This window comes from Cyprinus carpio, chromosome B17, assembly GCF_018340385.1.
Source record: "Cyprinus carpio isolate SPL01 chromosome B17, ASM1834038v1, whole genome shotgun sequence".
Classification (NCBI taxonomy): Eukaryota; Metazoa; Chordata; class Actinopteri; order Cypriniformes; family Cyprinidae; genus Cyprinus; species Cyprinus carpio.
This window is the reverse complement of record NC_056613.1, coordinates 22,021,575-22,046,115: the sequence shown is the minus strand read 5'-3', so window position 1 is coordinate 22,046,115 and position 24,541 is coordinate 22,021,575. Positions and strand designations below refer to the sequence as shown.

The 24,541-nt window shown below is 35.7% G+C and overlaps 2 protein-coding genes across 6 annotated transcripts in view; both read right to left on the bottom strand.

Moving 5' to 3' along the window:
• LOC109081152 (zinc finger protein 292-like) overlaps positions 1–18,115 on the bottom strand; it is a 55,592-nt gene extending 37,477 nt beyond the window's left edge. The window contains exons 1-4 of one of the 4 annotated variants that reach the window (XM_042742818.1): positions 17,722–18,109; positions 16,924–17,078; positions 5,784–5,862; positions 863–978 (exon numbers count right to left, since the gene is read on the bottom strand). In XM_042742818.1, coding sequence (XP_042598752.1) covers positions 970–978; positions 5,784–5,862; positions 16,924–17,078; positions 17,722–17,856 — 378 coding nt within the window. In that variant the 5' untranslated portion in view covers positions 17,857–18,109 and the 3' untranslated portion in view covers positions 863–969. Of the gene's footprint in view, positions 1–862; positions 979–5,783; positions 5,863–16,923; positions 17,079–17,721 lie in introns of those variants that run through there. The other 3 variants (XM_042742817.1, XM_042742814.1, XM_042742815.1) reach the window with 3 other exon arrangements.
• A 737-nt stretch (positions 18,116–18,852) lies between these two features.
• cga (glycoprotein hormones, alpha polypeptide) lies at positions 18,853–20,103 on the bottom strand. 2 transcript variants are annotated; one of them, XM_019096146.2, is made up of 4 exons: positions 19,981–20,103; positions 19,705–19,803; positions 19,436–19,623; positions 18,853–19,326 (listed from the first exon to the last, which is right to left on the bottom strand). In XM_019096146.2, exons 2-4 carry the CDS (start codon positions 19,796–19,798, stop codon positions 19,252–19,254), a joined length of 357 nt encoding a protein of 118 aa, XP_018951691.1. In that variant the 5' UTR covers positions 19,799–19,803; positions 19,981–20,103; the 3' UTR covers positions 18,853–19,251. The 2 variants fall into 2 exon arrangements, with proteins under 2 accessions (XP_018951691.1, XP_042598753.1); XM_042742819.1 differs by lacking the exon at positions 19,981–20,103 and having other exon boundaries at positions 19,705–19,822.
• Positions 20,104–24,541: the final 4,438 nt, after the last annotated feature.

The window sequence follows — 24,541 nt, the reverse complement described above, 5'->3', positions numbered from 1 at the left end:
GTAATGCTAATTTGTGCAGCGATATAAATGTCTATAAATAGCATATTTTTACAACAGTAAACGCCCAAATTCCACATGAGATCGCAAAAGGAAGTTATTATAAACACTCGATGTAGGTTTAAAGTGAGTTTTGAGTAAAAGTGTCCTAATAATCTCATAAATTGTCTTATGTAGCTTGATGCTATTGTTAGCACTAATGCAGCTACATAACAGGTGTGGTTCTTCTTCATAATGCATTTTGTCATAATAATTCATGTAAGGTTGTAAGAAAATGTTTTGTTATATTTTTATATTAAGACTTTTGATAATAGTTGGGTAAATGTATAAGCGATGTGGCTTGGTAAACCATTAAATACCAGAACATTGGCTAATAATGGCTGAATAAAAACAAAAGAATAATGATAAAAGAATAATGCGGATAATGTCTCATACCTGGCTGATGTGTGAAAAGCTCGTTTCATAAGAACAATAGAATCATGAATGAGGCAGTATTTGGAGCCAAACATATGGAGACAGCACACAGGAGAGCTTACAGGAGAGTTTACAGGGGCCATAAATACATTTTATTAGCCTTCTCTAAAAACACACGACATGGCCTTAGAAAATATTTCATAAAATTCACAGTTTTACAGATTACATTATGAATTTTCAAATGAAGCTTTAGTAGACTTGTGGCTTTAGCTTCATGTTTCTAAAATCATATCCTACATCATCAATTTTTTAGTACATTTTAAAAAATATGTTTTTAATATTTTTATTTTTGTTTTTATGTTTGAGCTTATATATCTTTATTATCATAACAGTCTGAGTAATTCTGATTCTTGAACAGTACATTTTGAAGTGTCAGCTTTGTGAACATATGTTGATTATGTATCTAGTCAGAAAGACTCATGAGCAGAAACCTTTTTATTTTGGGTATGTCATTTCTGTCCCCATGCAGAAAATGGGGGTATACTGGTAAGGGGTTAATCAATTAACCTGAAAAAAAATAAATAAAAATCTTCTCAGCTCTTTTGAACATAATAATAATAATAATAAATGTTTTTTGAGCAGCAAATCCGAATATTAGAATGATTTCTGAAAGATAATGTGACTGGAGTAATGATGCTAAAAAGTCAGCTTTGATTGTTCCTAATAAACTGTTTAACTGCACTCGCAAATGAATCTCAAGTTATTTTTTGTGATCGCTAAATATATTCTAAATAAACTACAAACAAAAAATATACAAATTTATTTTGTCCTCACATTCTTTCTTGTAACTCTTCCCTCTCAGTCACATACATACTGAAATGCAGTATTTGTCTTCTCAGGTGTGAATCACTGCAACTATGCATGAAAGTTGACGCCTTCTCGCATAGCCCCTTTCTACTCAAAAAGTGTCTTAGAAAATGTAATCAATATATTGTTTTCTGTGAGCAAGTAAAGTTGTTGATTTTCACATCATTTTGAGGCAAAAACTCTAGGCTACACGATCCAGTTCTCAAAAGTCTTGTTAACAAATGTTCCCAGCCAGCCCATGACCGACCTTCAACGTTGAAATATGGTTGAAATAAGGTCAGCTGTTGTTTCAACATTTAAAGCGGAACGGTTGAAAAACTGCCGGCACATGGCCAACCTTCAACATTGAAATATGGTTGAAAAGGTCAGTTATTTTAACGTTGAAACAACGTTGAAAATGTTTAATGCTAAATGGTTGAAAAAGGTTAAACTTAAAAATTATTTATATTAAATTATTTAAGATTATTATTTTAATAGTATTTTACAATAATTTAATCATGATACCCATTCTAAAATCTAAAGGTATATGTTAAATATTATCATCATTAACAACAAAAAAAACTAAATATATTTCGCTGCTTTATCACGCTGAAACAATTCCTATTGGTTGTTTAACTTTATTGATTTGATCATGAATGATTAATCTGGCTGTCATCCAGGAAACTGGACAATGAAATGGTTCACGCCTTTCTAAATTTGAAAATATGACATTTATTATCGTCTTTTTGTGAGTGACACGGCTGACTGTGAGCTGCTGCTCGTTGTAACTGCTCGGTCAGTCCCAAATTATTTTGTATTTGCCTGTTAATTTTTTTTTTTTTTTTTGAGCGAATTTGAGTCGTGTCTAGGGCTTTGCGATATGGACAAAAAAAACCTATCACGATTTTTTGATCAATTTTGCGATTTCGATTTTAATCACGATTTTGACACACACAAACATGCTTTACAGTCATAAATGCATTCAGTATAAATTTGAAACATATTTCCAAAGAAAATCATTGAGAGCTTTATCAAAAAGTTGTAACATGCCTCTAGAACAGACATAAGTCAAAATAATCACTAAGTAAAGATTTCAAACAAAATGTCTAGACATTGCAAAAAAACACAAAAATAAAATAAAACCCGTGTCCAGGGCTTTTTTTTTTTCCATGCATTGGTCATACAGCTCATTGTAGCGGTGCCTCAGGTGTTGAAGTATATTTGTTGCCCAAGGTTCACACGTACTCCGTCTGCAGAGCATATACAGTATGTGTGTGCGGTTCAGAAGAAGAACAGAGAGCGCGTTATTGTAACACGCAAAGCACATTAAAATAATGCGCGAGCGCGAATCTCTCCGCTCGCACGCAGATTTCCTTTGTTTTGTCACAAAACGACACGCAGTCCGGAGAGAGTGCACGCAATTAAAACATGTCTCCTCTCACTCACTCACTCACTCACTCACTCACTCACTCACAACTCTCTCTATGCTCATGCGCTAGATATTCATTCTTTTTGCACCTTTCGATTTCTAACCTTTTCTGTTCACATCTTTTACCGCGTTCATTGTGAACGTTCTGATCCATTAACATGGGCTCGGAAAAAATATGCATCACAGACAGAGTGTGTGAACCTGGAGTTAGGCATATGCCCAGTCTGTTATGTTCTCTCGCTCCACTTAGGTGCGCTGCATTCTGATTGGATCGGATAGCATACTGCGGGAGGTCGGGACCGCGGAAAATCGTGATATATAGCGATTTAGAAATCGCGCACGCTCAAATTGCGATTTTATTACGATTTCGATTAATCGCACAGCCCTAGTCTTGACATGTCAATGGAGAACAAAAACTGTAATGTGAACACAAGAAGGGTCAGATCTGTCCTGCGAGGTCCTGGTAATATAAGGTAAGAAAATCGCTATCATTATTATTTTTTGAAAATAGTAAAATACATCGTTACCATAGTTTACAAATGGGAAAAGGACATGTAACCTGCAGAAGATAAATACCTGTGTGTGTATTTTTTGTATTGCTTGATCACAGATGCTCAAGTTAGATGCTCATCTGATGTTGTGTTGCTGGTAAATTATGTGTTAATGTCTGTCTTTTAGAGATTTTTCCACATTTTCCTGATATGAATCCCATGCATTAGGTGTGTTATATATGTTTTTATTCTTATAATAGTCTCAAAGTGTTTGCTGAAATATATAATTGCAAATGTCGGTACAATTTAAATGAATTAATGAAATGAATTTAAAAATAAATTAGGTTTGTTTAAAGCAGTGTTTCTCAAAGTTTCAGGCCCCCTCTAGTGGTTACACAGGGGAATCACTAAATTAAGTATAAACTAATGTTAATGCATTAATTAAATCTTTGAGTAAGGTTTTTTTTTTGTCACATTTCATACATAAAATTCAAAATTTGTATTTATGTAAGCACAGTGCAGTGTTAATGTTCAAACTGTGTATTTACAATGTTCAAGTGGCTGACAACAATAAATATTATTATTAGGAATAAAACTGCCTAATTTTTTGAACTGTAGAGCTGTAGCTGAATAGGTAGGACTACTACGCTGCTGTAATTTATTGTGGGTCATTATGGTGGTGAAGTGTTACTTGGTATAAAAAGTTTGAGAACCACTGGTTTAAAGAAATGGTATAAAAGGAAATCCTGCTTTTTAAGAACTCTTCAGTAAACCATTTCTTCTTTCCCCTTGTAGAGTCAAGGATCCAGCTTATTATTGGCACACTGGTTAGAAATTGTGATAGGTTGTGATTTTACTTTTTAAGTTTAATAAAAATGTACTTAATTTGATTTACTTGTTTTACTAAATACACTTTGTAGCTAGGGTTCTGATTAAAACAGAATAACTGGGGGCTCTGAAAACACTGCTTGTGAATAATTTGTTAATATTGTAAACTTTCATCTGAATACATTAAATAAGTGTTTAATGAATAGTGTTGTTGTTGTAAATATATTTCACAATATCAAAGTTGATATTTTATGAGGATTTATTTTTGGTGTTTTTGTTTTTGTTTATACATGACCGTACAGAAAGCGCACAAGTGGGAGAGAGTGGAGGGGACGGTGTCAGAAAAGACCTAGAGCTGGGACACTTTCAAGGATCACCTGAAGCAGAACCAAACTATATGCACGAGGCTGTTGGTTCTAACATTTTAGGGTCCCCTTCGGTAGAAATCACATTCTGCATTCCCCACGGTAAAAAGGTCCAGGGGGTTCCCCGTTAGAAATCACCCCCCGCCTCGGGGTGCCCCCTCTAATGCTGGACGCTTGGAATTAAACCTAAACTAAACTTCCCTCCCCTTACAGTGCCTCTGGTTGCAGGTGCTATTCTTGAACTGTTCAACACATTTTCACTGCACAAATGTACACATCTCGTCATGAAACACTTTACTAAAACATGTTTTTTTTTACAGAAACTGTAGTTTTCCACCAAAATAAAAATGTTCTGCAAAATACTCTGCAAAATAAAGTTTGGGATTATTTCCATCTGTTTTATACAGTATGTTTCCAAAATAAAACTGTTGTTTTACAATTTTGAGCATGTAGTAGTTTATTGAAGTTGATTGTAAAGCCATTGCTGCCAGTCATTTGATTTTTAGCCTTTACAATGTACAGTGTTGATCTAAATGCAAACCAGGCTCTAACTGAACATACAATTGTGTATTTATACATGGTGCAAGGTACAACGGTGAAACAACGTCGTGTTATTCACATTGATCCACTTTGCAAAATCAACACCTAATTCAACGTTAATCCAACGTCTCCAGAACGACCATAATTCACCCATGATGAAGGTAAGACGGTGAAACAGCATCGCGATTTCAACGGTGAATCAACGTCGTGATTTCAATAGTGAATCAACATCACAATATCAACGTTGATCCAATGTGCAAAATCGAAAGGTAATTCAACATTGATTCAACCATTGTCCCTGATGTTGTTTCAACGTTGAATCAATGTTGAAATGCCGGCTGGGTACTGTATGTGTTTTATGGCCTCAGTTCAGTGACTTCAAAATTTTAGTTTTTCACTAACCACGCAAACATTGTTTTCAATCATGTACATACATGCTGCTCACATATTATTGTAGCCAAGTTTTTGCTGATTACAGTGTTATTAGACTTTAGCCATTTATATGTTTATATGCAACTAGAAAAAGCACAAATGTCAGGGCATGTCAAAACTTCTCCAGGCCCCCAAAACACCCTTAGACCCCAGAGGGTTAACCAAGCCATCTGATATATATTTTTTATTTTGACCTCTTACCCAAGTTCTCTTTGTAGTTCTTCAAATAAAAATAAAATAGTTATGTTATTGTGTGACGGAATGCAATTCAACAGTTAATAAAGCTGATCCTTTATCAATTTGATGCTTATATGAAGCTTCTATGCTTAATTGTATCATTCTGCCTCATCGTTTAATGATCTAGGTTAGTTAATTAATTCCCCATATGCTGCATGATACCTTTATGGTAATAAAAACATGCAATTAAGTATCGTCTCTGACCTTGACAGAAGATTGAAACTCTTCCCATAAGGCACCAGGGATTTGCTCAGAGAATGACAACAGAAGATTCAGACAGCTCCTAAGAGGAAACAAGAACATCTAATGAGTAAATTCACTTACACTGTATTTAAAAATGACTCACTTGTTTACTGATGCACTTATTTTTTATTTAGTGAACAGAATGTAGGCCACTATATGGTTAAATAGTGAACAAAAATCAGTAAGCAAATATAGACGTTAAGGTATATACATTGCACCCAAGAGAACTGCAGCTCTGCAGCAATTTGAACTAGAATTGCTGCACAGCTGGATGACATTTACAACAATAAAGAATGACATAATGAGTTCTGTTAGCCACTAAACTCTTTCTGTATAAATGGAAAATACCACCCGTTCTGCATACCAGGCAGCATGAACAGTTTCTAGACTTTGAAAACATAATACAACCATCAGCGTTAAGTCAGCATTATGCACTGGTCAGTGGAGAAGAATAAATATTTACTAAATATTTGTAAAATATATTTATCAACTTTCATTTTAGGCATGTCATAAAAAAAAAAAAAAGTCCAAATGTAAAACCCAACAACTATACTCATAGTAACTCCCCCTTCCGACCAAAATAATTAGTCTGAAAATGGTCAGACTGCACACCTGCTTATGTCGCACAGAAAAAATGACTAGGGTATAGTGTGTCTGATATTGGACACAACTTTAGTCTCCCATATGCTCCTATGTGAAAATTTAAATATATTTGTATATTTTTGGCATGGGATTGAAGGTATTGTGCATTTCCACAGGTTCAGCATTTATAATGCAGGAATTTCCCCAAACATTTATTCACTGAAGCATGGAAGCTGAAAGAGCAAATGAATACACAGATTATCAGATCAAATCAGTAGTTTGACAATTTTCTGTGAGATGTTCACAAACAGTGTGACTGATTCTCTCTCAATACAATGCAAAAATGGTTTTCACATTACTACATCACGCATGCACTACAAGTGACCAACACGCTGTGATACTTTCAGCATGAAAGACATTTCTATTATTTCCATTATGACTGATTTGAAACTATTCAAGTACAAGACAAAGCAAAAGAAAAGAGAAAAACAATCCTTAGTAAAAACAGTACACCGCCATATTCAGAGCTGTTTTGATGTGTGTCGTGGGTTTCGTGATAATGGAGATGGAATGTAAACACAATTTACACAATTAAAAGAGGATGAAAATCTCTTATGATAACTTACAGTGTTATCTTTGAGGTTGAGAAAAGAACAAAACGCTGAATGTAAATGCCGTTATCACTGTTTTCCATGTTTGTGGAGTAAATATGATTACATGGCTTTTTAAAAATGCTGGGTAGCCAGTGTTTCATATGCGTTTGTCTAATGAGCATACACTACGTCACTGGTAGTTCAAATAGAACTGTTTTAGACCCTACTCTGAAGTAGGAGCTAATTTAGTTCACCCAAACAGAGTCCCTAGAACTAAATACATTTTTAGTTCCTGCGGTGCAAACACGCCAAAAAGCGGGAATAGTTCTAGAAACCATGAAAAGGTTCCTCTGGTGCGAAAGTGCCTAATATATCATCAGGGGACATGGGTATTAATTTAATGCTTTTTTGACTTCTCAAAATGATGCTAGCTGTTGACTTGCATTTTAGGAATCACCAAATACCATGGTTTCAGCAAAAAATCTTTAATATTGTACTCAGAGTATATACAGGAATAATGGAGTTTAATTCAATACCTTTTAAAACCTTTTTAAAGACATACATTTTCCTTGGCAAAGCCATTACAAAAAGGGGTTTCAGAGCACACAGTTAAATCATTCAATAAGTCAAAAGTTTCATTACAAGTTGTATGTTGCACTGAAACAACTGAAGTTAAAAGTTACTTTCTAAATGTTAAAGGGGTCTGTGATGAGTGGGGCGGGGCCAAGAGCCATGGGAACAGAGCGAGGCCAGTGGAGTAATTGATAATGAGTGAAACCTGCGCCACTCACCGGTCTCGAGTCCCACGGAGAAGCTTCGGAAGGATTAAAGGAGGAGCGACGACAGTGGAACTCGAGACCGTTTATAACTCATCACAGGGTCCTATTATGCTTTTTCACTTTTTGGTCGTGGTTAGAATGCTTGGTTGAGTGCATTAGACAAGACGACGACGAAGAAGTGCTTCATGTTTTGATGTTTCATGTCATGAAGTAATTCATAAATAACTTTTAAAATTGACAGCAATGCATATTTACAGTACCTTCTGAATTTCTGAATTTTTGAAATAAACGTAATACATATTATTGTTGCACTTATCTGTACATAGTAAATGCAGTCATTTGTGCCTGAAGTGTGAATCCGTATTCAGAAAGGCACGGAAAACAAATAACGTTTACTAACGGTTGCCTGTTACATTACAGTACATAAAATTTCACTTACCACATAAACAGTAAGTAGGAGAGATGACTGAGGATGATGGCGAATGATTTGTAAATTCTGAGCACCACTGACAAAACATCTATCTTGTAAAATCCTCGAAAATTAAAGCCAAAACATATAAACAGATCAAAAGCAATCTCAAATCTCGAAAGTGAAACTAAAAAGCGATCGTGCACTCAAAAGCAGTTTCAATGCCAGGCTCCCTGATGACCGCCAATTTTTATAGTCCTAAAGTATAATTACCCAATGATATAACTGCGAGAGAAAGTATTGAAATATGTAATTTCCTCCCATCTCATATTTATTCCCTTTAGGAGTTTGGGTTCCGTATACACATCATTTTCTTTCCGAAAACGGTATTGAGATGTGGCTGATTTATGGGGGACCATGATACCGGCTCAACATTGTGATGTCTATCAGCCATCGGCGATGGTTGATGCCATTGTCTATCGACCCAACCCTAGTTACCACTCTAATATGTCTTGCAATATTCGTGTATGCAAAGATTATGCACGATCCTCTTGTTCAATATTCTCGGGGTCTGAAACTGGCTCAAATTGATATGGCAATATTGAAGCTAGGCATGGGTTGGTATGAAATTTTGATGGTATGATAACCTTAAGCAAAAATATCACGGTTTCATGGTTTCAGCTCTAAAATGTGTTATTTTTAAATGTCTGGGTAAAAAAAAAAAAAAAAAAAAAAAAAACTGAACACAATATATTTTATTTTTGAGCAACATGCAGAATATTTGGAACAGCAGTATATGTTTATTTTTTCTTTGATTTGTTTCTGAAATGTTTTCTGAATTGTGGGCTGTCTTGCAGCTTTTGATGAGAAAAAGAAGAAAAAAAAGACTGACATTTATTTAACCTAAAGCTGTAATTACAGTTATTTAATTTTAGTTAAATAATATAGATATAATTTATATCATTTCATAAAATTTATTTATATAATTTCATATACATAATTCAGGGCTCCAAACTGCAATTAAAACGGTTGCATTTGTGACCAAAAATATTAAATTGCGAGTGAAGTTTTTGCTCAGATCTCAACTGGCAACTAGGCCTATGTATTTACATGTTATAACTTAAAAATTTGCATGTAATGCCTTTTTCCTGATTGTTTTGCGATTGCATCATTTGCTATGTTCATGTAATAAACTGAGACAATGCGCATCAAAGTTTTAGTGGAAAAAACAGTCCTCATCTCTGCCATGCATCAGCACTGATACACACCTGATAAACACAGCTCACTTGTGCAGCACAAGAGAGATCGAAATGACGGAGACGTAAGAAGTGAAAGTGCAGAAAAGCAGCGTCTATTTCGTGCACAACTTGAACAAACTACAACAGGTAAAGCTGTCAGCTATGTGGATATTGGCAATATCATTAACAATTCTCATTCATAATCATTAAAGGGTTAGTTCACCCAAATATTAAAATTATGTCATTAATGACTCACCCTCATGTCGTTCCAAACCCGTAAGACCTCCGTTCATCTTCGGAACACAGTATAAGATATTTTAGATTTAGTCCGAGAGCTTTCTGTCCCTCCATTGAGAATGTATGTACGGTATAATGTCCACGTCCAGAAAGGTAATAAAAACATCTTCAAAGTAGTCCATGTGACATCAGAGGGTCCGTTAGAATTTTTTGAAGCATCGAAAATACATTTTGGTCCAAGAATATCAAAAACTACTACTTTATTCAGCATTGACTTCTCTCCCGGGTCTGTTATGGGCGCGTTCACCTCACATCCGGTTCGCGAACGAATCACTCGATGTAACCGGATCTTCTTGAACCAGTTCACCAAATCGAACTGAATCGTTTGAATACGGTTCGCGTCAACAATAAGCATTAATCCACAAATGACTTAAGCTGTTAACTTTTTTACATGGCTGACACTCCCTCTGAGTTCAAATAAACCAATATCCCGGAGTAATTCATTTACTCAAACAGTACACTGACTGAACCGAGCCAGATAACGAACGAAACATTGACTTGTTCTCGAGTCAAGAACCGTTTCTGTCGGACGCGTCCGATTCGAGAACCGAGGAGCTGATGATACTGCGCATGGGTGATTCAGACTGACACACAGCGCGTCTGAACTGAACTGGTTCTTTTGGTGATTGATTCTGAACCGATTCTGTGCTAATGTTATGAGCGCGGGTAAACCGAAGGCTTCAATCAAGGGCAATCATCGCCAATGAAGTCATTACGTCGAGCGCAAAAAAACTGGTGAACCGTTTTCGGCAACCGGTTTATTGAATCAAACTGTCCGAAAGAACGGTTCGCGGAGAAGAACAGAACTTCCCATCACTACCGGTGATCCGAAAACCGATGCAACCGGTTCTTGACTCGAGAACGAGTCAATGTTTCGTTCGTTATCTGGCTCGGTTCTCAGTGTACTGTTTGAGTAAATGAATTACTCCGGGATATTGATTTATTTTAACTCAGAGGGAGTGTCAGCCATGTTAAAAAAGTTAACAGCTTAAGTCATTGGGGATTAATGCTTATTGTTGACGCGAACCGTTTCAAACGATTCAGTTTCGATTTGGTGAACTGGTTCAAGAAGATCCGGTTACATCGAGTGATTCGTTCGCGAACCGGATGTGAGGTGAACGCGCTCATAACAGACCTGGGAGAGAAGTCAATGCTGAATAAAGTCTTAGTTTTGATATTTTTTGGACCAAAATGTATTTTCGATGCTTCAAAAAATTCTAACGGACCCTCTGATGTCACATGGACTACTTTGAAGATGTATTTATTACCCTTTTGGACGTGGACAGTATACCGTACATACATTCTCAATGGAGGGACTGAAAGCTCTCGGACTAAATCTAAAATATCTTAAACTGTGTTCCGAAGATGAACGGAGGTCTTACGGGTTTGGAACGACATGAGGGTGAGTCATTAATGACATAATTTTAATATTTGGGTGAACTAACCCTTTAATAATATGGATTCTTCTTAACAAGATCTTAGGTCTATGCTGTGTTCTGTTAATGCGTGAACTTCATTATTTGAAGCGCACTTGCCATCCAGTAATTGCAAAAAGCTTTGTGCTTTGGTACTTTTTAATAAACAAAGTATCAGCTTTAAAATTATTCAAAGTTCATAACGAAATACAAACAATAAATATTTTTTTTGGCACTCTTTAATACGGCAGGCACGATCGCTTTAGCGCCTCAGTTCAAGTGGTAAGTAACCCATTTAATCTTTCTGTTTACTACTATAGTACATAATGAAGATGAATTAACATCAAAAGGTAGGCTATTTTATAAGAGAGCCTACAGTACAACTTACTGAAATGTCTCATGTAAAAGGTCAATCAGTGTTTCAAACTGTGGAAAACGTGTAAAGCTTGTAAACATTGCAACGTTATATACATTTACCTCAGAATAACCATTCAGTGTCAATAAGCTCACCAGTCAGCTACAAAAATAACTATAAAGAGGAGCATTTTGCTATATTTATGCGCTATTGCATTTTAATATTTTTACTTGGCCAGGGGTCTCATTTATAAACGTTGTGTATGCACAAAATGGGCATAGAAACATGCATACGCAATTTTCCACGCACATAACGTGATTTATAAAAAATAAACTTGCCATAAATATGTATGCACCGTACGGACATTCTAGACCATGCGTACGAACTCTTTTTCCTGGAGTGAGAAAAGTAATTAAGTAAACAGCGATTTTAAACTCTGTTTTCATGTCGATATACACATTTACATTAAATACTCCACTCGCATTGATGGAGATAAACAATGAAATTACATAATTTTACAAAAAACATAATTACATAATTTTATTAACAGTAGGCTAAATAATTTTCCTGTGGTGTGCTATGTTTTAATGACAGCGAGGATTGCTATAGGTGCACAATAATTCATCTTTAAACTAAACTACAGATCACATGTTATGAGAAATATTTTAGCGAGAACAAGGATCAAAACTTACTTCGATATTATGGTGGACACTGCTGGAATCAGTGGTCGAATGGTCGATTGTCCGGTATAGGACCAATGATAATAGGTTACAACCGCAGCTGCACGGAGGTGTTGATGTTGTGTGAAGGCATCTTAACAACATAATGAAAAATACCACTATATTTGAAGGATATAACTAGGAGAAAACAGGTTCTGGTGTGCGCATGGTTTTATAAATCTAAAAGCTTTTGTGCCTACGTACACTTTTAGGATGAAATCTACGGAGAGTTTTATAAATGAGACCCCAGTTGTCTACATGATTCAACTCCTCCTATAAAAATGCATTTTCCTAATTAAGAAAAACGGAATGTAAGTGTGAAAGACATACACCCTTAAAAATAAAGGTGCTTAAAAGGTTCTTCACAGAACAATTTTTGGTTCCACGAAAAGAACCATTCAGTCAAAGGTCCTTTAAAGAACCAACTCTTTCTAAACTTTTTATAATCTGAAAAACCTTCTTTCACCACAAAGAACCTTTTGTGAAATGTAAAGTTTCTTCAGATGTTAAAGGTTCTGTATGAAACCTTTAAGATACAAAAAGGTTCTTCTATGGCATCATGAAGCACCTTTATTTTTAAGAGTGTATGACAACATTTACAGGATGCATTGAGGAGGAGCCCAAACTACACTTAGTGGCCATGTGATGCTTATGGTCCATGATATTGGTAAGGATAATTAACAATTCTTTGTGACTGTATATTTGAATTTGGAAAAGACATTTAGTACCCAGTTTAAGTGAACCTTAGCTCCCAGGTCATCTACAAGATGGATTAAAATGCTGATAAAGTCAAGAAAAGATGAGACATAAACACATGACAGTATGATTGAAATGTTAAAATTAAATAATAATAATAAATAAATAAATAAATAAATAAACATTTATTCTGTGGCACCTAAAAAAATAATTTGGTGCCTAAGGGCCCTATCATACACCTGGCGCAATGCAGCGCAAGGCATTGTTTAAATAGCAAATGCATTTGCGCCCATTTGTGCGCCCATGGGCGTGTTGGTCTTAAAAAGAGGTGTGTCCAGGCGCATTGTTGGCACGTTGCTATTTTGAGGAACTGAAAAAAGACTGCACCATAGACCAAATCAAACCTGGTCTAAAGTCTGGCGCAATATTTTTTCTTTGCTATTTAAAGAGTGTGTCAGACATGCCCTGAGTGCACCTGCGCCGTGCGCTTTAGACCATGCCTTAGATCATTAAAATAGGGCCCTACAAACGTTAGTTCTTGTTCGATTAGCGCACACTTTACAATAAGGTTATATAATAAACAGTCTAAAAACATGAGAAACATTATCAGTTGATGTTTAGATGGTTTCCAAGTTTACCAATAGCCTAAATCAATCCCCAAATGGGGAGTTAGTATTGTTTATCCATTGTGTGTGTTAGCTGCTAAATAAACTTCAGTCCCTCCAGGATTTTGGGATTGCTGAATTTATCGCTAAATCAAGCAAACTCCGCAATTTTTGCTAGAGCTCACAAATATTCGTAATTGCCGCAGATTTTCTGCAAATTTTGGGCTTAGATGCGTCCCGTGACATCATCGCAACGCACATTCACTCAAAGAAAGGTTACAAAAATGGAATGAACAGGCTTGCGTTCTCTTCATGACCGATTTACAAGAGCTACTTTGGACAAACAAACTGAAAGCAATTCGAACCTGTGTTACTCCTTTGGGCTACGCAGCGCAGAAATCCTGGAAGGACTGAAGTTTATGTGTATTTACACTATGGGGCCATTGAATGCTTGAATCTGATCGGCTGATGAACATTCTGAGGTGTGCAATTATTTTCTGGGAAACGCACGGCGAACGTAGTTCCAGGCAGCTCTCTTGACCGCATTACAGTTCCATATCACTTTGCATAGTAAACTGTAATAACGGTCACGCAGTTTGCACAAAAAGGTATTGTCAGTGCTGCCCTGACAATTTTATCAGTTAACCTATATAGTGTAGCAACTTAAAGGCCACACATGACATTTCTCACTAGCGAGGAGACAGCGCTGTTTAGATCATTATTTCGATCATTATTTTTCTAATAATTCAACGGCCCGTCGTCAATTATTCCTTACATATTGTATGTAGTATAATTAAATAAAGCTTATTAACTAAAGCTATCTGCAGGCATAGTTCATTGTTAGTTCATGGTTACTAATGCATTAACCAACATTAACTAATTAAGTTGTTAATGTGAAGAGAAGCATTAGTATACGAGTAAGTTAACATGAGCAAAGATTAAGTAATGCTGAACTGATGTGTTGTTCATTATTAGTTCATTTTAACTAATGCATTAACCACAATGTTAACTAGTTAATCTGTTAATGTCAAGAGATGCATTAGTAAATGGGTAAGTTAACATTAACAAAACATTAAGTAATCCTGAACAATGGAGTTGTTCATTGTTAGTTCATTGGTAGCAGGCATGGGCCGATTACCGGTTTCAAGGTACATCGAGATTTGAAAATTTCACGGTTTCAAAACCACTAATATTTTCCGGTATAATATTATACCGTTTCTGCGGTATGCACTGTTTCATGTCTCCTCAAGGACTGAGAGTGTAGGACTCCCTCAGGTTGAGTGCAGTGTAGAGAGTAACAGACCACTCCTCCTCCTGTTGGTGCGAGCGCGGTCAGTCACGTGTGTGTAGGATGGTCGAACTTAAGCTGCCCCGGGACTAAGGGCCCGGGTATACTTCACATACCGCGTTCCGTTCCGTCTCGCGCACAGCCACGTCTGCACTGCCTTCAAAAGTATACTCAACCGCAGATGAGCCCGAATGGACGAGCTCGACACATGCGCAGTAACACAGGGTGTGCGGCTGTCCACGAGCCCTCTTGATGACGAAAATGACGTAATGCCGACGGTGCGTGGACGGCCAAAGTATACTTTGGCCTTTACGCGATCGGCAACTGGGCGTTTTTTGCCTTATTGCAACTCTCTGTTCTGGACTTGCACAAACTGTGTTGCAATGCAATCATTTTCCAAAATGTCATTTATGTGAAAATATGAAGTCTGTAAATGCCCATTAACACAGGCCAGAGACACTGAAGACAGATGCACAGAGAAAAATACTGTAGCAGGCAGATCACTCACTGTTCATAATGCATGAACTATTGGTAGAAAATACTCAAAACTGATTTGGGGGTTTGTATGAATGTGTATATGATTATTATTATATAACTAAATGATATAAATGATATGTATATGAATTATATAATTAAAAATAATAAATGTAATTACAGATTTAGGTTAAATAAAGATGTCAGTCTTTTTTTTTTAAGGAAAAAAAATCTAAGAAAAAAATAAACAAATTCTACTGTTTCTAATATTCTTTATGTTGCTTAAAAACAAAATATATTGTGTTCAGCGGAAAAGTTTTTTTTTTTACCCAGTCATTTAAAAATTACACATTTCAGATCTGTAAAAACAATACCGTAATACAGTGAAACCGAGATATTTTTGCTTAAGGTTATCATACCGTAAAAATCTCTTACCGGCCCATGCCTAATTGTTAGTTCACGTTAACTAATGCATTAACTAACAATTTAGTATATGAATAGGTTAACATGAACAAAGATTAATTAATTTCTGAACAGATGCATTGTTCATTGTTAGTTTGTGATAACTAATGGATTAACTAATGTTAACTAATACACCCTTATTGCAAAGTGTTACCAAAAATGGGTACATGCATTTTACTATGGCACAGTAATATAGTAATAATTTACTGCTTTCTCCTGTTTCACTGTTGATTTCCTCTTTTCCTGATCACTTAGAATGAAGATAATAAATAAAAAAACAACCAACCAAACAAACAAACAAAAAAAAAAACCTTGTAAATAAGTTCAGACATCCAGTCAATATCTATTATTTCCTGAATATTACTGATAAACTGATCAAAAAATAGGCTACTGTTCACATAAATTTTACTACTATATAATATATTAATATAGTAATAATTTAGTACTTTCTCCTGTTTTATAGTTGGTTTCCTCTTTTCTGATCATTTGGAATGAGGATAAAAGACAAAAAAAAAAAAAAACATGCAAATAAGTTCAAACATCAATTCAATATCTACTATTTCCTGAATATTATTCAATTTGAGATGGCTGCCCCCTGGTGACATCATAATATGCAAATTAGAAGAGTATATTTACACCCCACATAAACTTTTGGTCATGCCCAACATTTTTCTAATTTACAGTAGATCTCTATATTTAAGTCCTTTTAAGACACAAGCTTTTGAAATGTCAAAATCCAGCATTTTCCCAAAAAAACCCTGGCACCTAAAGGGTTAATGCTGTACTGTTGCTTTGACCCAATCTGTATTGTTAAAAGCACTATAAAAATAAAAGGTGACTTCGACATAAAACTTGATTTCAGTGTGTGTCCAGCACATTTTAATATATATTATACCATGTTATACCATGTATAACAGTTTGTATTGAAACATTATTTAAGAGATTTATGTTTTGGATAACATGGGTAGCTCTTATCCACTTTCATTTTAAAAAGCAGCTCTAGAATGAAAAAATGTTGGAGACCTTTGGTTTAACTTAACCTTTAGTTTTAATGCGTTAAAACCTCATATTCAGTTCAAGTGATACTAAAAATAAATAAATAAATACATAACCTCAAGAGAGAGAACAAGCATGCAAAGCTATTGAGATATATCAATACAGAGAGAGTACCAATGAAAAATATACTCACCATGACAACTTCTCCAGCACATCTGTGACGTGTTCACATTCAGGGCTGAGGAACGGGCTTGCCTCAGCACAACACATTATAGCTACTGTATACATCTCCAAAAGAGGAAGAGGATCTTCATCTGGTTTCCACTGACATCCATGATGCATCAAAACCTGCATGAAAAAAAAAAGCCATAAATGATTGGTCCAGCCCAAAGCCATTTCCAACAAAGGGATGTAACAGTCAGAGTAATAATGAAATATGGTTCATGCTAGATCTGACAAAACAGCAGTGATTTATTTGACATTCAAATTAAAAATAATCAAATCATATATTGACAGGATCCTAGCATGATTTATTGAAACTGCTGGTCAAAATTTTTTGTCACAAACTGATAAATAATGCATTTTTCTTCAATAAAAGAGACAGCAATTAAAACACTATTTCTATAAGTTACATCTGCTGAGTTTTTATATATAGATAACGGTATATGATTATACATAACATAAATTTTTTTCCTTTTTTTTTCCTGAGTAAAAGTACAGGCTGCTGCTACAATAAGCTAATGTGTTAGCCATCAGGAGCTGTGACCATACCATACAAACAAACGGCATGACTGCAAGATTTAATGACTTTAAAAGACAATCATGCTTTATCTCTCCATCACACAGCTTTCTCTCTTTTACCCATCACATTTATGAATGACTGTGTAATTATTGTTAGTTTTGTTATCGTTGGTGCAGCGATGCAAACATGCAGCATCGTCCACGAACAAAGACTGATAGATTAAAACGCATGAATAAAGTCGTAACTTACTTGACAGAAATCCTGACAAAAACAATTGGAGGCATCTAGCGTCGACTCGGAGCTCCTTTTTAATGCAGAGATGAGATCCTGAAATTTGTGTCTGAGGGCCACAACCTCAGTCGCGCTGCCCTCCTCCTCCGCCATCTTCGCTGCATTCACACCAGCCCAAATATCTCAAACTACTACGGTCAAGGCCTGATCCAAATATTCATGACCCGTGCATTCGCTATTAGAGGGTTACTGAGCAACGTCAGCACAACCTAATTAATATTCAAGAGAAAATCTGCATTACAGCAACGAAACCAAGCGATGTCTGCAAGACATATTTGATATTTATGATTGTGAAGCAGTCGCCATAGTAACTGCTATGAAGTACAGCCATAGGAGTACATCAAAGCGCCATAATTAATATGTAACGCCGATCTTTCGTCATAATAGTATTCGAAACTTCGCTTCGCACACTGTCCCACCAATGGCGCAGACGTTTATGCTGGCGTCTTTTTTCACGGAAAGTACTAACTAAAAAAGGAAAATAATAATCACTATCGTTTAATCATATAAAAGAAACTAAATAAAAAAAACTTGAGATAATATTGTTTTTGCTAAGTGTATTCGTCATATTAAGATCCAAGTGGCTTCATTGGCCTGGCACACACACACAAAAAAAGGCCTTTGCATTTGTAACAAATTACAGACATACACATTTACAGTTTTGATAAGAACAATGAAAATGAAACGACAAAAAAGTACACAATGATTTGGTTTCTAATTTAGGCTAAATGCGTTGAGGTGTTATTAAGTGGTCATTAGGTCCTGTTGCACCGGTTAATCTTTTATCATGACAGGACATCACAAACCAGGTTTGCATATTATACCAGGTTTCTCTCAGGTGGGAGAATGTTCCTTTATGGCATCAGGTCCAAGTCTTTTTTTTCATGGGTTTTGATTAAAATGTTCTTTACACTAAGAAGAAAAAAAAAAATGGTTCTTATAAGAACTAGTCACTGAAAATTCTTCTTCAAAAATGGTTCTTCTAATTTTTCAGTGCAAAAACCCACTTTGAAACTTTCAATCACCCTCAATCTATACAAAAGATAAAGCAAATATAAAAGTGATGGTGAAAAGAAGAAACAAAGCATGTCACAAGCAATCATATTTTTAATTTAATATATGGATCTGAACAATCTTACATAAGTAAGATGACAAAATAAATGGGCAATTACCAGCAAAAGAGGGCTTAAACTAATAACAAACAGAGTGCAGTGATGATGTTTTCTTGCATTTTATTAATGATAAAATATCACATTATTTGCTCTTAAAATGTTGGTTGCAATAATGATGGCAACCTTTTGGAAAAGAAGTTGTGGAAAAAACACCCAGCATTGACAATTTAGGGAATAATTTGCATGGTAGAAAAGTAAATATGCACAGCTAACAAAACTAATAAGTGGCGTAAAATGACAGGTAGATGGGAATATAACTAGTTTTAGGCCAACACAAGCAAATCTTGAATGTCACAATGTTTTTGTTGTTGTTTGTTTAAGACTTATGATAGTAGCAGGTGCTGCAGTGGCAGTCTGTGTGGTTCACTAGTTTGACATCATTGACAAGCACCTACAAATAAAAACAAAAGCAATATTTGTTACATACTCAAGAGTAAAATACATAAAAACATAATGAAACATAATATTACAGCAATAGCAATTATTAATGCACATTTTACCCGCTTAACTTCTTTGGCTACACAGCATGTAGCTTCTGATGTGATATTTTTTGGAACAAGCATGGTTTTCTTGGACCTCAGGGGCGTGGGGTAAGCCCTAGAAAAACAGCATCCCATACACTGATAGACAGGAGCTCCAGGTTTTGAGAAAATGTTGTTCTCCTTGAGTTTGCACTCCTCACATCCAACTTGTATAAAATAAAAATATAATAGTAAAGGAAATGGTCCCATATGAAGTATCAAAATTTAGTCATTGGTTAGCAACTTACAGTTATTCATATCATTTCTTGGATACAGTTGTCCAAGACGAATAAGCATAAAAAACAATAATATACTTGCTCCAGCATATCTTGTCCAAAACATGATTGCTATAATAGAAGAAAAAAAGCTAAAAACTGTACATACATTAGGCTACACAACTGCACTCATATTTTCAAAATACATTAAATATGTACACACACAGACCATTCTTTGTACAATTTGCTACATTTGTACATTTTAAGTGTATTCTTTAAGCTCATAAATATTTAATTATAAAAAATTACCTTTGTTCTTGACTTCCTGCGAGATGTGATCAATCTGTCTTCTCAGAAACAAGTATAGCGACCTTTTATACCTTGCTTACGTCTGCCCCGTTTTGTGTGTGTGTGCATGACCAAGTGTGTGACTGTTCCCTTGCTGACCTTGTAATCCATTAGGTAAATGAAGTAAAGGACTGAATATGTACTGTAGTTTCAACTAACAATATTTTGTCTTTGAGATATCTGACTTTTATCATTTACATTGTTGATTAAAAAAAAAAACACCCAGTTTTAACAAAAATTAGTTTTTGCTGTTTTCTTTTAATTCAAACCTTCAGATTGTTACATGATTTACTGACACATAAATTAACCTGTAATTAACGCTGTCCTTCATCTCTTCTATAAACACACAGTATCAACTGTCAAGGTTGAATGTTTGCTTTGCCTTCACTATCTCTCAATCTTTCCATCTGCAGCAAATCCACAAGACCTTGGTTTGGATTGTGCAGTTTCATGCCTGATGCAAAGGTAATTCTATATTTTCAATGCCAGATGGAGAGTCACATTAACAACAAACTGAGATTGTAGGAAATGACAACGGCAACATGCAGACATATTCCCAAAAAATGCACATTCTCTTTTCTATTTTATGGTAACGTATTACCAACACTGCAGTTTATTTGAAGCCTTTGGTCTATAGCTTTTGTGCTACTTCGTAAATTTATTGTTCGGCTTCCTTTATGTTCTCCAGTGTACAAAGTCCTTTTTTTTTAAGACCAAGTAAAGAAACTTTATAGAACAAATTTTAGTTGAACGCAATACATCAACATTTTGCCTATAGGGAGCACATGATGAAAAACAACTTTCAGCAGATGACTTTTTAAATTGTTTTACAAAAATGATGGCTTGAATATCTATGCTCCTAACCACTAACTTCTGTTTCTGATCAGACCTGACCTGATCAGATCAGATCAGATATACCCCTTTATGAGACTGCCATATGACCATATGCCATATCAAGCATCACTTGAGCTATGGAATCAAATACATGCAGTTTATTACTAAATATTATTTTAGTCTTTCAACTTCAACATTTGATGTTTATTTCAATGTTACTTATAATTCCTTTATAATTATTCGTAAAATTCACTAGCAATTTCTGAGCTAAAAAAGCTGGTGAACCATTTACAAAACATGTCAACGAAACTGACAAAAGCACCATCGCAAATGCATTTTGCATGAATTCAAGTATTCTTCTATAAATCTGAAATTGAAACAGCACTTCTAACAAACTATTTGTTGTCATTAATAATGGATGTGACCAAAACTATAGTCAAAATCAACAAACCTACTCAATTAGTTTTTTTCTTTTTCTTTTGAAGACACTTAGGCTGGAACAAACATTTATCCAATCTAACTCCAAACTGCAAGATTCAAAAAAGGTACATCTGCACATCTTTCTATGGTTACTGACAGATGAATTAGCACATAAAAGTCACAAATCTAAGCCACTGAGACATTATGCCTTCTCTACACTACACAATTTAATGCCATGACTTAAAACTTTCTGCTCCAATTAAATACCTTTTTAACTCCAGAAAGTGTGAGTTAAGACAGAAATGTGAATTTATTTGAGTGTGTGACAACCCATGATCATGATTTGAGATTTAAATGATCAAATTAATTGATTTATCCTAACCTCATTTATAGACCACTTCCATTCTTTCCATTTCCGGACTGGATATTACGTGACTTAGTCAATTAGTCATTTAGCAACGCTTTTATCCAAAGCAACTTACAAATGAGGACAAAAGAAGCAATCAAAACCAACAAAAGAGCAATAAAATAAAAGTGATATGACAAGTCTCGTTTAGCCCTACATGTAGCAAGGTGTATATATATATATATATATATATATATATATATAGACACACACACAGTCAGGATTGGACCTGTTGTCATGTTTCAGTTCCTGTTTTGCCTTATTTGGTCTGTTTACTGTCCTTGTTTAGTTGATTCCGTTAGTTTTTCAAATTGGTATATTTCACCGGGCTGTCAAGAAAAATAGAGCCGAGTATCATCAGCATAACAGTGAAAGCTAACACTGTGTTTCCTAATGATATCTCCCAAGGGTAACATGTAAAGCGTGAAGAGTAACAGCCCTAGTACCGAGCCTTGAGGTACTCCATACTGCACTTGTGATCGATATGATACCTACCTCTCCATTACAAAGTGTTCTATCCAATCAAAAAAAATTTTAAGTAAAATATAAACAAAGCAAACGCAAAAACCAAAAATAACAACAAAGTGTTCTAGTCTATGCAAAAGAATGTTGTGGTCAATAGTGTCGAACGCAGCGCTAAGATCCAATAGCACTAATAGAGAGATACAACCACGATCAGATGATAAGAGCAGGTCATTTGTAACTTTAAGGAGAGCAGTCTCAGTACTATGATATGGTCTAAATCCTGACTGGAAATCCTCACAGATAACATTTTTCTCTAAGAAGGAATATAATTGTGAGGAGACTACCCTTTCTAGTATCATGGACAGAAAAGGGAGATTTGAGATCCGTCTGTAAGTAACTAGTTATTTGCGGTCTAGGTGGGGTTTTTTTTTTTTTTTATGAGAGGCTTAATAACGGCTAGTTTGAAGGTTTTGGGGACATATCCTATCCAGTGACGAATTAATAATAGTCAGAAGAGGATCTATGACTTCTTGAAGTACCTCTTTTAGGAGCTTAGATGGAATAAGGTCTAACATACATGTTGTTGGTTTAGATGATTTAACAAGTTTATACTCTCTGTATTTAACTGTATTTTAACTGTATTTAAAATCCTCTCCTATAGTAGAGAATGAGTGGAACTGTTCCTCAGGGGTTCTATAGTGCACTGTCTGATGGGATACTGTAGCTGACGGCTGCATGGTTACAATTTTATCTCTAATAGTATCGATCTTAGTAGTAGTTCATAAAGTCATTACCGCTGTGATGTTGGGAAATGTCAACACTTGTTGATGTTTTATTTTTTGTTAATTTAGCCACTGTATTGAATAAATACCTGGGGGTCGTGTTTGTTTTCTTCTAAAAGAGACGAAAAGTAATCAGATCTAGCAGTTTTTAATGCTTTTCTGTAGGATAAATTAATTTCCCGCCAAGCAATACGAAATACCTCTAGTTTTGTTTTCCTCCAGCTGCACTCCCTTTTCCGGGGCTGCTCTCTTTAGGGGGCGAATGTGCTCATTATACCACAGTGTCAGACTGTTTTCCTCAATCTTCCTTAAGCATAAAGGAGCAACTGTTTTTAAAATGTTAGAAAAGAGAGCCCATAGTTTCTGTTACATCATCAAGTTGTTCTGAGGTTTTGGAAATGCTAAGGAATTGGGATACATCAGGAAAATTACTTACAAAGCAGTCTTTTGTGGTAGAAGTGATGGTTCTACTATACTTTTAACATGAGAGAAATACTGAAACCATGGTTATAAATTGAAGCAATATCTCCCCCTTTACCTTTTGGACGTGGCTCATGTTTATAACAGTAATCCTGGGGGGTAGACTCATTTAAAATAATGTAATCATCAGGTTTTAGCCAGGTTTCTGTCAAACAGAGCACATCTAGGTTATGATCAGTGATCATATCATTTACAAAATGTTCTTTCGTAGAAAGGGACCTGATATTCAATAAGCCAAGCTTTATCATTTATCCATATTGCATCTGTTTTTTATTTGTTGAACCTCAATTAAATTGTTACTCTTAAATTGGTTTGGACGTTTTTGTATTATCTAGTTTGGGGAACAGACACAGTCTCTTTAGTGTGATTTCTAGGTGAAAGTCTCTATGTGCTGAGAATTAACTGATTTCTGTGACTGGAGGCGGCTAGCAGACGGTCAGTTTAGCCAGTCTGTCTGCTTCCTGACCTGGGGCCCAGTTATGTAAGTACAAACTCTAGGACTATGTGCCATATTTCTAGAGAGAAGAGCAGCACCACCCCAGGAGGGATGAAGACCATCTCTTATCAACAGGTCAGGTCTGCCCCAAAAGCTCCTCCAATTGTCTATGAAACTTATGTTATTCTGCGGGCACCACTTAGACATCCAGCCATTAAGTGACGACAGTCTGCTATGTATCTCATCACCACGGTAAGCAGCGAGGGGACCAGAGCATATTACAGTGTCTGACATCATGCTTGCAAGTTCACACACCTATTTAATGTTATTTTTAGTGATCTCCGACTGGCGAAATCGAACATCATTAGCGCCGGCGTGAATAACAATCTTACTGTATTTACGTTTAGCATTAGCCAGCACTTTTAAATTTGCTAAGATGTCAGGCGCTCTGGCTCCCGGTAAACATTGGACTATGGTGGCTGGTGTCTCTATTTTCACTTTCCGTACAATAGAATCGCCAATAACTAGAGCACTTTCATCAGGTTTCTCAGTGGGTGCTTCACTGAGTGGGGAGAACCTGTTTAATGTTTTGATCAGAACAGAAGAGCGGTGTTTTGACCCCCGACTATGCCGCCTCACAGTCACCCAGTTGCCCTGCTGCAGAGGCGCTGTTACCGGAACCGAACAATGTACAGGACT